We start from the raw sequence: 14123 nt of genomic DNA on the forward strand, positions 1-14123 counted from the left end.
TTACTGTTACACCCTCCATGATGACGACGACGACGACGATAATGGAGAAAACAGAAATATCTCAGAAAATCAACATCTCTGAAAATCAGCTTGCTACTGCTACTGCTTTTCTCATATAGGAACAGAGGATAATACAGAAGTAAAGTCTGCCCTCCACATTTGTGAGGGTTAGGGGTGCAAGGCCCCCATGAGAGTGGAAGAACCATGAATATGTGGGGAAAGGTGGGAAGGGTGTGCATATGCGCTGCTCTTCCCTCTCCCCATATGAATGCCCCTCCCACCTTCCTCCACATATTCTCTCAAAGCATTCCAGCCAAAATACTGTATAGGGGGGAGGAGAGCGGGTGAACCCTTCCCAGCTGTGTTATGAATAATCAAATCTGCAAAAGTGGAAGACTGACTGTACACACCTTCAAACATTTCCACATGCCTAGAATCCTTTGCAGGTTTTCCATTGCAAGTGATCAAGGATCCATTGTAGGGAAAAAGATGATCTGTCTTGAAAACGAAAAGTTGAAAAACCACTACTTGAGCCTGTTTTTTTGCTGTATGATGCCTTTCAAAGGAAGAGTTGTGTGCCTCTGTCCAGCCTAAATGCACATTGTTGTTGGGAAGAACATTTTGGAAAACATCCATACATTCTGCCTAGAAGTGTAAACAAGCAGATTTTATATATATATATTTTTGGAAAGGAACTTTAATTCTGAGCATTGTATCTTGTTCTCTTGGCTGCAAAATTAGACCCTCTTATTAAGAATGAACACTCATTGAGCACCATTAGGTTTACTTCTGAGTGAACATTGTTAGGATTGTGCTGTTAGTATTCCACCTTCCAGCTGCTTTTACATTTTTGCCATTTCAGCCCATTTTATATATATGTATACTTGCTTTTGTTTTGCTTTGCAAAGCGTTCTTAAATCAAATCTCTTTGAGCTTCATGCTTTCAGTTACTTTGTATAACACCTTTGAAGTCTTCCTGAAAATAATTGGTTCAGTTTCTTTGTCTGTTTTTCTGTTTTGCTGAGCTTATTTGCGTTTTGTTCTGGTTTTATGCCTTATTTCAGTTGACTTTGTTTTAAGAGATCCTAGAGAAAAAGAGGAAGGCAAAATGCAAATTCTTCCACCTCATCGTCAAGAGTAAGAAAATGTTTATTTCTTATATTGGTCTAGAAAATGGAGCAAGCAGAAGAACACAGGAAGCCTTAGGAAGTAGTCCTAAACAGATTGAGAATAAGCGCCGTTGAACACAAAGGGTCATTTATAAGCGGTGGTTGTTGTTGTTGTTGTTATTATTATTATTATTATTATTATTATTATTATTCTATCCCCCCTTTCTCCCAACATAGGGATTCTAAGCAGCTATTGTACAGATTGATTCAAAAATAATGGTGCACAGTGGAATAAGAACAGCTTTACTTTTGCATCATTCTTTTTTGAATGGCCTTGTATATTATATAGAGCTGCTCTATTAAACTGAGTCAGACAATTGGTGTTATTATAGAACAGTCCATCCTTGGTATCTGTGGACTTGTCATCCATTGAAGGAAGGAAGGAAGGAAGGAAGGACAAGTCCCATTATCCCCAGTGGTGGTGTGACTTCCTAGCCATGTCCTACTCCAGTCACTAGGTGATTGTATTTTACGCTGGAAAAAGAGAGGTCAAAAATTCCATTTCCTGATTTCAGGCTGTTGTACAACAGTATAAACCAGAATATCTATCCATAAAGAGATGACAGCTCCCCTCTGGAAGAACTGTACAAAGTAGGGGTTTGTTGTTCTGCTTATTGTTTCTGAACTATAAACTGTTTTGGGGTCCTTTCACACTAACAATGGACCTTATTGCACAGGGGCTCCAGGCACGGGACGAGAATGGAACGAAAGGGTCCGGGAATGAGTGGGGGATGCATTTTACTGCACACAGAAATCCCCATTCCCTTCCCTTCCCTTCCCAATCCATCACAGAGGACATGATTTTTGAGAACTGTTCAGAACAGTTCTCAAAAATCGCCTCCTCTGGGACAGATTGGGGATGGAAGGGAAGGGAACGAGTGAGGGACTTCTGTGTGCAGTAAAATGCATCTCCTACTCATTCCATTCCCTTCATGGCCCCTTTTGGACCATTCTCATCCCATGCTTGGAGCCTGTGCAGTAAGGTCAAGTGATTTCACTTTAACTGCCATGGCTGCATATTATGGACTCCTGGAATTGACAGTAGAGAGGAGGCACATTTGGGATTCTCATCCAAAGAATTCTCCTTTGGTGCCTCTGACTAAATTCACAATCCCAGGATTCCATAGGAACCTGGCCATGGCATTTAAAGGGGAATCATAGTGCTATAATTGTGTAGATGTGAAAGGGCCCCTGGTATACAAACATAGAGAAATATAAGGTTGGGATCATCGGGAGCCCTGTCCAAGCGACTGATACATAGCATGACGTTTAAGATCCTAATCTTTTCTTTTTAAAAAACATTAAGTAAATGTGTGCAGCTCCTATTCTGTTGGCAGGACAGATGGGAGGGATGGCATTTTTGTTCTTTCTCCCACTTTCTTTTTACAAAACAATTTCCCTCTCCTGTACAACAACAGACTACAAATTCAAACTAGCTCCCAAGACAGGTATGGATTTTTAACCAGAAGGGCAGCATGGGTGAGGAGTGGGAGCAAGACTTGGAGAAGTTACTTTGTTGGCCTGCAGTTCCCAGAATCTCACAGCCAGTGTAGTCTCACTTGCTCGGCACATATTGTGTCCTCTGCTTTTCCCTTCTGTTTGATTTGGGAGCTTTTTAGGGGCAGCAAGAGAAGGTTTGAAATTGTTTTTACTGTCCTGAAACCAGAGAACCATGGAATCATAGAGTTGGAAGAGACACAAGGGCCATCCAGTCCAACCCTCTGCCATGCAGGAACTCACAATCAAGCATCCTGATAGATGGCTCTGTCTCTGATGCCAGAGAGGGGTTTCTGATCTATTCTCTATCGTTAAAGAGTCTTCTTAGAGAGCATGGTGTTGCTCTGTAATGGTGGGTGTGCTCCAGTGTGCTCAATGCTATATGCTCCCAGCAGGGTCTACCAACAAAATGAAAATTAAAAAGGTTAATTGAACTCTGTAGGGTTCCTTAACAACATGCATTTCTGAGCATGGATCGTACCTATTGGTAAACTTTGTGCTTCTGACAAATCTATTTTTCTCCATCTTTGTATGATTAGAATTCGTAAATATTTCTAATTGGCTAATTAACTGCCTAAGTGCTATGCATATGGCTAATTAATTTGCTACTGCCTAGAAGTTCACTAGGGATATTGGCTTAGTAAAGGAATTTTAAAAGGTGAAAGAAAAATCTTAGAAGGCTTAATTTTGATGTATTTTCCCAGGAGAATATTTTTAATTTCTGATATGTTTGTAAAGTTGGCCTTATCTCCTGAATTTTAACACTCAGTTAGAAAAAGTAGATATATTACTAGCTTGGGGATCTCAGGGGATTATAACATGACTTGTTTCTTTGTTTCTTGTTCTTTTTAGAATGGAAATGGTGCCCAAACCTTGGAATAGGTCCTTTTTGGCAGCTCGACACTATATAAATGAAAATTTGCATGCAATGAATCCCACCATGTTGGCAGTTCTCGACCTCTGGCAGACAACCTTTTCGTAAGTAAAGTTTTGAATGCATAGATGTTGCAGTTCTGTCACTGAAAATGCACACTGCCTTATGTACAGGGTTTCCAGAGTAGGAGGGCATATGCAAGGCTTGCTATACTGTTAGACAGCATGAGACAACCACTTCAGGCAGCTAATTTTTGATGTCATGCAAAGCAGAAAGTTGTTGCTAATTTTTCTGCAATTACTTTTACTGCTACTGGCTGTGTCTCCCTTATCTGAAGAAATGTTTATTGATTATCCCTTAGGCCATTTCAAAATAACACAGAATAACACTAAAACAAGTAACACACACTATAAAATCCTATAGAAATTCTATAGCAATTAGAAAAGAGCTAAAATGTAATAACACCGAATCTGAAGTCTCCCTTATCTGGAATTCCAAAATCTGAAATATTCCAAAATCTAAAATTGTCCAGATGAGTGGCTGAGATAGTGACACCTCTGCTTTGTTATGGTTCAGTGTACACAAATTTTGTTTCATGCATAAAAATATTTAAAATATTGTGCGTAAATTACCTTTAGGCTATACGTATAAGGTATATATGAAATATAAATGGATTTCATGTTTAGACTTGGGTTTCGTCTCCAAAATAGCTCATTATGGACATGCAAATATATTCCAAAATCTGTTTTAAAAGTCCTTTTACTTAGCAATTACAGCTCTATATTCCACTTTAAATGCCATGACAACATTTTGTGGAATTCTGGGGTTTGCAAATCCCAGGACTCCATGTGATATTGCCATGGCAGTTAAAGTGGAATAAAGCACTATAACAACTTAAACACTCAGTGGTGTAAAAAAAAACAGAGGGAGGGGATGGAAAGGAGAAAAACAAGGCAAAAAGAAAAAGAAAAAAACTTCATATGGCTGTGTCAGTGCTGTTTTTTAAAGAAAACTCAGGACGATTTTGTTCTGAGACAATGTTATATTTGATTATGATGCTGTGCTTCAAGAACTTTAGTGGCTAGTTTTAGAATTAATGTTTTTCAATTGATGGTTGTCTGACAACTGTTATTTGTATGCATTTGGAAATCTGTGTAAACTGCCTTATAAGGGGCAGCATACCTGGAAAGCTATATCATAAATCTTTGAAAAACTGGATGGATGGAAGGATGGATGTGAGCAAGACAAGCTAAATATATTTCTTCATTATTTTGATTTACAGTTTGCCCTGAGAGCTCAGGACAGCTTGCATCAATTTAGTTGTATACTGTCCATTTCACTTAAAAGGGCACTGCCTCCTCTCCGCCATTTTAAACAGATCACATACTTGATCCATAAGTGGAAGAACAGCACCTTGGTTAGAATATTTCCCTATGCTCAGGGCCAAGCCAAAATATTCTGTGACCTGGTGTGGAATAGAAAATGGCAGGTCCTCAAACCCAAACCTCCACATAACACATCTAAATCAGGAAACATGTGCATCTGGGTCAGAACGTCTCCTCTGAGGTTGGACCTTTTCCTTTGACTTCAGAATGGGGTTCAATATTTCATGTAGTTTGTGTGAAAGTATTACAGGGACCACAGAATATCATTAATTTTTTTAATATAAATTTTATTTTCATTTTCATAGTGACAAACAAACAAACAGTCTCCATAGCGCATGACCATAACAGAAGAAAAGCAAAGAAAAAAAAGAAAAACAAAAACAAAAAGAAACATGCAACATTAAATACAAACAACATATTTCACATTGACAGTACAAATGGTTCCTTGACATGACTAAAATAACATTGAACATAAAGGTACTTCCTATTACTCAGTTGACTTCATCTTCCAGTGTTAAATTCCTGTGTTGTGTCTTATTTCCATTTCCTTCTTAAACACTATTCTCCAAACCAAAAAATATATATATGTGAGACTTCCCAAAGGTTAATTTTAAGAAGAGTGTGTTTTTACGTTTTTCCGTCTCTTTTTGGGATGTCTCATTGTATTTTAGTTATGATTTTATTTAAATAGACTGTTTCTATGCAAACTCCTCTCTATCTTATATAATGTGTAAAATCTAAATGACTTTCCATATGATTTTTGTACAAACGGATTGCTCCTTTGTATTTACAATAAAGTTCCTAGTTTTAACAAGACATACTTGTTTCAATGATTTCTATATTAAGAAAAGCAGTAAAGAGAAAGAAAAGAACTTCACTTCTATTACAATATCTAACATCCAGAGAGGAATCTATCTTCTGTTCAGAGAGCAAATTAGAAATGGAAATGCTTATTTAATCCTATCCCTCAGTGGTACATGGTTTTGAATCAGACTAACAAAATATTTTTCCATCTTTTCTTAATATAAGCATTGAATGGTAACCATTGTTCTGTTACTTGTTCTTCATTTTTCCCTTTGGTCCAGGAAGTCATTCTATCCAACTCCGCCATTTCGAAGGTTTTCATTAACCATTTCTCTATTGAGGAAGCGGAGTTCTGTTTCCAAAATCTAGCAAAGACAATTCTTGCACATGTAAATAAGTAAAATAGTAATCTTCGGTGTTTCTCAGGTGCAGTGTCTTCAAACATCCCTAAGAGGCACACTTCCGGGGAGAAAGGAATTGGAATTTTTAACTCTTTCGTAATTATTTCATATATACAAATCCAATACTTTTTTGGAATCTCACAGGTCCACCACATGCGGTAGTAAGTTCCTGTGGTTTTTTGGCATTTCCAACATATAGGGCTAACTTTCTTATAGATCAGAGAAATTTTATGAGGGGAAAGATGCCATCTGTAAACCATTTTGAATACATTTTCTTTCTGGTCCTGATTAGCAGTATATTTCAACCCCCTGTTCCAGATATATTCCCAGTTTTTAGACAAAATATTATGACCCACATTTTGAGCCCATTTGATCATGCTATGTTTGATAGGCTCTTCTTCAGTATTCCATGAAAGGATCGGCTCATAAAATTTCGCAATTGCCTTCCTATTCACTTTACCCAATAGTTCTTCCCAGGTCGTTTTTTCCTTTGCAATTCCCACCTCTGCCATATCAAGCTTCCACCTCTCTTTTAGTTGTCTAAATAAGTACCAATGGCAGTTACTCCCTGATTGGTTCAGTTCTTCTTGAGTATTAAACACCAAAACCCCTTGCTGAACTTTAATTAAATCAGAATATCTAAGCCATTTTTGGGGGGGGGGGGGGAATGGCTTCTCTACTAAAGAAGGCTTCATGCGGAGAGCAGCATTGTAAAATTTGGTTACTGAGTCTGCTTTTCCATCTTTCCCAAACTTTTAATAGAGCTTTTATCAACACATGATGTTTACATGCTCTATGCACCTTATCTTTAGAGTAAAATAAGTAAGCATGGAACCCAAATCTGAAATTCTCTCCCTCTAAGTTAAGTAGGGATACATCTTCTAGAGTTATCCACTCAGTAAGCCACCATAAAGCCGCGGCGAAATAGTAAGATTTTAAGTCAGGCACCCCCAAACCGCCTCTAGACTTTTTGTCGCACATTGTTTTTTTACTGATTCTGGCTTTCTTCCTGTTCCAGGCAGATCCCATAATAACGCTCTGCCATTTATCAAGTGGTTTAAAAGAATGCAAGATGGGAATTGTCTGGAACAGGAAGAGAATTTTTGGTAAAACACACATTTGAATAACGGATATTCTCCCAAACCATGAAAGTTGAATATTTGCCCATTTCTCTAAATCCTTCTCAATATCTCTCCACATTTTAACATAATTATTCTTATATAAATCAGTATTTTTGCTTGTTAACACAATCCCCAAATATTTAACACTCTCTACAACTTTGAATCCCGATATATGTTCTAGACCTTCTATGTCTTTTCCCTTCAGATTTTTAGTAATCATGTTGGTCTTATCTTTGTTAATCTTTAATCCAGAATTCTTTTCAAAATCAGCCAGAATATATAACAATGGCTTTATGCTATCACAAGGATTTTCCAAAATGTAGACCACATTGTCTGCGAAACATCTCATCTTGTACTCTTCTTTTTTGATCTTTATACCTTGGATCTGCGCTTCTCCTCTTACAAGCTGATTCAAAGTTTCAAGTACAAAAATAAACAAAAGCGGGGATAGCGGGCATCCTTGCCGTGTTCCTTTATTTTATTACAGAATATCATTAATATGGCTAAAATGTTTACACTTCACTCATTGTCTATATTTTGGAAATCTCTTAAGATTGTTTCCGCTTTATATAGGTTCGCCTAAAGGTTGTCATAAGTCAGAAATGACTTGAAGGCACACCGTAACAGCTGTACTTGGCTTTTTAAAAGATGGGTCATTTTCATTGCCTCAAACTGTAAAATGTTATGATCTCACAGATGAGCACTCTCATTCCATAGTATTTTGTAATCCAGTCTACAGCTGTTAAATGTTAAACGTAGGCAAGCAATAAAATAATAAAGAAATGAAAGAGAACTAAAATGAGATTAATAGCTGAAAAATGTTCACCCTGGGCTGCCTGTATGAAGGCAAATAAAGCAACATTTGCTTAACTTGTTCTGTTGAGGTAATACCTCATTCTGACAGCTGGAGCCCTGAAGGAACTAATTGTTGTCAGAGAAGATTATCTTTAAAATATTTCTCAAGTTAAGCCTGATCAGAATAAGGTTTCTGTTCCTGACAGAGCAAGGCCATTAAACATCACTGTTATTCATTTTAATCAGAGGTTGAGCCACTTTCCAAATGAGATATTTTCATCCCTGAAGCTGAGATTATATTATTAATATATGTGATATTTTTAATATTAAAGATATCTAAGTATGTGTTAAATAATATATTTATTAATGTAGATCGAAGCTAAGGAAAAGGAGGGGGGACTTCAGAACTTTTTCTTTGCCACATTTAGTTTTTTGTTGCCGTTTTGCTCTTCGGTCCCCTAGATAGTTATGTCTTACAGGGAAGCTTTAATTGAGTTGTTCTTCCTTTGTTTCTTGGGAACAGAGAAATAAATAACAGTTCATCAGATAGTTTAATAAATTATAATTTGAGATGCAGGGTAGTCCAGAAGATAACTCCCTTTTTAATAAGCAACAATCTCTTTTCTTTTGAAGATGTTGAATCTGATTAATTTCACTGCACAGAGACTACATTGGGGCTCTGGATGAGCCAAGAAAGAGCCAAGGGTTGTTTCTCTATTCAAGCCTCTGTAGTATATATCACTGCACTTAAGAAGCACTATATGCAGATCTGGAATGATTTGTGTCAGGCCTATTTCCAAGGGTCAGGAGACTGCTTTGCTACTTCCAACCCACCAAAGGTCACAACTGTTTTGTCATTGCTCTCTGTTGAAGAGAGGATTAGCTTGAAGGAAGGTGATGCAGAGTTTTAGTCATATTTTTCCCCGTTCACTGAGGCTAAGGAGTTTATCACATTGAAAAACGGGATTAAGGGGTTGTTCTCACTAGGTGAAACCCCGCGTTCTGAATCGAATCCAAGGAGTGGCGTTCCTATTAGGATCCGATTTAAACCTAGAACGGTTCTAGAGCAACCTGCAATCGTCTCCACTACAAATCGAATTGTAGAGCGGAATAAAATTTTGATTCGAGTTTTCCTCATTTAACGCGTGTTAAAAAAACACTAGGGTCTGACCTACGTTTTTCCATTGATTCGATTTAAGAACTGGAGCATTTAAATAGGAACGACAGCCTTTGAAATTGCGTTAGATGAATGGGAGGAGCGGAGTGCGATGGGGCTGTCCTTGGGGGAGTTGCCTTTTCTGTCCCCATCCGTCTGGCTGTCGCCATTTTTGCTTCCCTCACCCCTTTGTCCGCTGTGGTCTTTCAATAAGAGATAAGGATTATTTTTATTTTTCATTTTAATGGTTTACAGGCGCTTAATCTCGTCAGCGCTTTAAGCGCCTGAAGTCCCGGCTGCTCAAGCACCTGCATCTGCCAAAGGAGTACAAGGCTTCCCCCGGTGGATTGCAACCTCCCCTCTGTGTGGGGAGAGCCCATTTCTAACGGAGGAGAGGCAGGAAGGGAAGGCTCCTCTCAAAGAGGCATTCCCTGCCCGCTTGGGCACTGATCTCGCCCAGGCAGGGAAGGGAAGGCTCCTCGCGAGGAGGCATCTGATCTCGCCCAGGCAGGGAAGGGAAGGCTCCTCGCGAGGAGGCATCTGATCTCGCCCAGGCAGGGAAGGGAAGGCTCCTCGCGAGGAGGCATCTGATCTCGCCCAGGCAGGGAAGGGAAAGCTCCTCGCGAGGAGGCATCTGATCTCGCCCAGGGAGGGAAGGGAAGGCTCCTCGCGAGGAGGCATCTGATCTCGCCCAGGGAGGGAAGGGAAGCCTCCTCGCGAGGAGGCATCTGATCTCGCCCAGGCAGGGAAGGGAAGGCTCCTCGCGAGGAGGCATCTGATCTCGCCCAGGCAGGGAAGGGAAGGCTCCTCGCGAGGAGGCATCTGATCTCGCCCAGGCAGGGAAGGGAAGGCTCCTCGCGAGGAGGCATCTGAGCTCGCCCAGGCAGGGAAGGGAAGGCTCCTCGCGAGGAGGCATCTGATCTCGCCCAGGCAGGGAAGGGAAGGCTCCTCGCGAGGAGGCATCTGAGCTCGCCCAGGCAGGGAAGGGAAGGCTCCTCGCGAGGAGGCATCTGATCTCGCCCAGGCAGGGAAGGGAAGGCTCCTCGCGAGGAGGCATCTGAGCTCGCCCAGGCAGGGAAGGGAAGGCTCCTCGCGAGGAGGCATCTGATCTCGCCCAGGCAGGGAAGGGAAGGCTCCTCGCGAGGAGGCATCTGATCTCGCCCAGGCAGGGAAGGGAAGGCTCCTCGCGAGGGGGCATCTGATCTCGCCCAGGGAGGGAAGGGAAGCCTCCTCGCGAGGGGGCATCTGATCTCGCCCAGGGAGGGAAGGGAAGCCTCCTCGCGAGGGGGCATCTGATCTCGCCCAGGCAGGGAAGGGAAGGCTCCTCGCGAGGGGGCATCTGATCTCGCCCAGGCAGGGAAGGGAAGGCTCCTCGCGAGGAGGCATCTGATCTCGCCCAGGCAGGGAAGGGAAGGCTCCTCGCGAGGAGGCATCTGATCTCGCCCAGGCAGGGAAGGGAAGGCTCCTCGCGAGGAGGCATCTGATCTCGCCCAGGCAGGGAAGGGAAGGCTCCTCGCGAGGAGGCATCTGATCTCGCCCAGGCAGGGAAGGGAAGGCTCCTCGCGAGGAGGCATCTGATCTCGCCCAGGCAGGGAAGGGAAGGCTCCTCGCGAGGAGGCATCTGATCTCGCCCAGGCAGGGAAGGGAAGGCTCCTCGCGAGGAGGCATCTGATCTCGCCCAGGCAGGGAAGGGAAGGCTCCTCGCGAGGGGGCATCTGATCTCGCCCAGGCAGGGAAGGGAAGGCTCCTCGCGAGGGGGCATCTGATCTCGCCCAGGGAGGGAAGGGAAGCCTCCTCGCGAGGAGGCATCTGATCTCGCCCAGGCAGGGAAGGGAAGGCTCCTCGCGAGGGGGCATCTGATCTCGCCCAGGCAGGGAAGGGAAGGCTCCTCGCGAGGAGGCATCTGATCTCGCCCAGGCAGGGAAGGGAAGGCTCCTCGCGAGGGGGCATCTGATCTCGCCCAGGCAGGGAAGGGAAGGCTCCTCGCGAGGAGGCATCTGATCTCGCCCAGGCAGGGAAGGGAAGGCTCCTCGCGAGGAGGCATCTGATCTCGCCCAGGCAGGGAAGGGAAGGCTCCTCGCGAGGAGGCATCTGATCTCGCCCAGGCAGGGAAGGGAAGGCTCCTCGCGAGGAGGCATCTGATCTCGCCCAGGCAGGGAAGGGAAGGCTCCTCGCGAGGAGGCATCTGATCTCGCCCAGGCAGGGAAGGGAAGGCTCCTCGCGAGGAGGCATCTGATCTCGCCCAGGCAGGGAAGGGAAGGCTCCTCGCGAGGAGGCATCTGATCTCGCCCAGGCAGGGAAGGGAAGGCTCCTCGCGAGGAGGCATCTGATCTCGCCCAGGCAGGGAAGGGAAGGCTCCTCGCGAGGAGGCATCTGATCTCGCCCAGGCAAGGAAGGGCTCTGATCAATGGGGGGGGGGGAGATAGAGCCTTTCTCCCTCCATTTCTCAAATGGAATCTGCCTTCTCCTCCAACCCTGGAAAGAGAATCTTTGGGAAGAGTGCTCCCTCCCTGCTTTTCCAGCAGCCTCCTTCATTGATCTCTGTGCTCTCTGAAGGGATTCTCCCTGGCTGTCTTGGGAGACATGAAGAGGGGATGCTGTCATGCAAAACCTATCCCATAGTTCCTCTGGAAAGAGCTTGGGTTTCCTAAATTCGCTTTTCCAGCAGCCTCCTTCATTGATCTCTGGGCTCTCTGAAGGGATTCTCCCTGGCTGTCTTGGGAGACAGGATGCTGCCCTCCAAAACCTATCCCATAGTTCCTCTGGAAAGAGCTTCGCTTTTTGCCAGAAGCCTCCCCCATTGATCTCTGTGCTCTCTGAAGGGATTCTCCCTGGCTGTCAATGAAATGGAAACGATGCCAAAAGATAAATCGCTTCCAAATATTCCGGATTAACGTTACGTCATTCTGACGTACTATTGATTGACAGCTCCAAATAAGGTATGGAGGAGAAGAATCGCTTTATTTAAACACCGATTTCATGCCAAGTAGGAACGCTTGCAGGTAAAAACTTCGATTTAAACAACCAGATGGGAACGATGAACAAAGCGATTCGGATAGCGGGATAAGAACAGTGTTATTTTGAATCAATTTTATTAAAAACGTTGTATTTTAAATCGTTTCAAATCTTAAGTGGGAACAACCCGTTAAACTAGATTCGAATTTTTAAAAAACCTACAAATGCAGGAAGTTAATGACTGCCAAAGTGAATTAACGTGAAGTTAAACCGGAGGTAAAGCAGAGAAAAATGGAAGCTTTTTACTTTGGGGAAGTTCTGAAAGTAAAAAACTGCCGTTTTTCTTTGCTTTACCTCTGGTTTAACTTTGCATTAATTCACTTTAACAGTGATGTCCTCTGATAAACTTGCTGCATTTGTGGATTTTTAAAATTTAAATCTAGTTTAAATCCCATTTTTAAATCCCGTCTTTTACCCCGATTCCTGTTATCCAGAAGAAGAAGCAGAGATGTTTGAAGGCAGTTGCATTTTAGAGGGTAGCAAGAGTGTATGCAATGAGTAGGGACACTGTTATTATTATTTCTTTGTGTAATGAGTAATGTTTTCTACTTACGGATAAAGGGAATTTTTAGAGGTATTTAGAGACAGGGATTTTACAGGTTGTATGCCATCGCCTTCTCCGTATGAGGGAGTCCCCCTCAAAGTAGAAAATAATTAAAAAAGTAGTAAAGCAACAAGTTTTAAAATTGGGCTTGGGGTCAAAATTGGATTATTAAACTGGCTACTGAAATTTTAAACTCATTGCCCCCTCCCCACATACATACATCATGCACACACACATATATATGTGTCAGGCTATTAACAGCAATGAATTACGGTTTGGGGGCTTTGCTGCGAGTGACATACAGAATTTTAGAAAGAGTAACTTTCCAAGCTCAAATTTCAGACTTAATGTAGCTGTGGGGTTATTAATCGGGGATCAAATGGATGTGATAGTGACAGTAAATAAGACACTTGCCACATAAGTCTTCCCAGGAGAGGCCTTTTTTTGCAGCAGGAAATTACCAGGAGGTCAGCATCTGGGTTACTTTGTGTTAGGAAAAAAGGGCTCCCTAGGAGGCCCCCAAAATATGGTGAAATTGCCCTCTATTTGGGCATTCAAGAGCATTAAAAAAACCTGAGCCCTGGGGACCACAAAACATCCTAGGGGGGCACATATGGCTTGTGAGCTGCACTTTTTGCAGGGGGGAAAGTTTGCTGGTTAATAGAGTGATCACTTACATTTCTTATTCATCTTGGTTGGTGGTACCTATTTTTTTTCTAGAGCCCTTTCCTTTGTGTATTCATTGTTTTCTGTTGCTTAGCATGATCTAGGACACCTTCTTACGCCTCTGCAAAATAATCCATGCTGGCTGCTGCAAATTTCATTTCATTCCATTTATTATATGTATATGCCTCCTTATGCCTGCAGAGGCCCTCTAGGTAATAAAAGAAAATGTTTTCAAAACAATCATGTGAATAAGTTCAAATGAAAATGAAGATAAGCAACCACAAATGAAATCTGTAAAGAAATGAAGATGAGCGATGATTCATTGAAATCACCTAGTTTAAAAATTCTGATAAATTCATCTGAAGCATATTGTTCAAGTCACAGACTGCTTCCATCAATGATGCGCATGTTAAGATTTGCATTGTACATGGATTATGACCCTGAGGCAGCTCAAGATCCATATGTTTATAATCCAGTTATGTAGTTGTTAATGAAATTAAAATAAATGTAAAAGTAACCACAAATTAACTGCTATGTGCACTTGAGGTACCATTGCATGAAATCAGACTTATAGCCTCAAATGGCAGTCTTTAGAGCATGTATGGCTATGGCTAATTAGAATTGGAAATTAAAGCTGTGGCTATGAGAAGTTTTAACTGGTGTCAAACAAAATAAGATAACTAATTGTTCACAGAT

General features: G+C 42.3%; 1 protein-coding gene across 1 annotated transcript in view; it reads left to right on the plus strand.

Moving 5' to 3' along the window:
• The window catches only part of LOC149313646 (dynein axonemal heavy chain 7-like), a 44037-nt gene that overhangs the window by 25095 nt on the left and 4819 nt on the right, over positions 1-14123 (plus strand). Inside the window, exons 8-9 of the mRNA XM_089519548.1 lie at positions 1065-1137; positions 3519-3644. Of these exons, the coding sequence (XP_089375674.1) occupies positions 1065-1137; positions 3519-3644 (199 nt within the window). The remainder of the gene's footprint in view (positions 1-1064; positions 1138-3518; positions 3645-14123) is intronic.

Source organism: Sceloporus occidentalis, unplaced genomic scaffold, assembly GCF_023333645.1.
Source record: "Sceloporus occidentalis isolate IW3139 unplaced genomic scaffold, rSceOcc1.0.p SCAF_4, whole genome shotgun sequence".
NCBI classification, from domain to species: domain Eukaryota; kingdom Metazoa; phylum Chordata; class Lepidosauria; order Squamata; family Phrynosomatidae; genus Sceloporus; species Sceloporus occidentalis.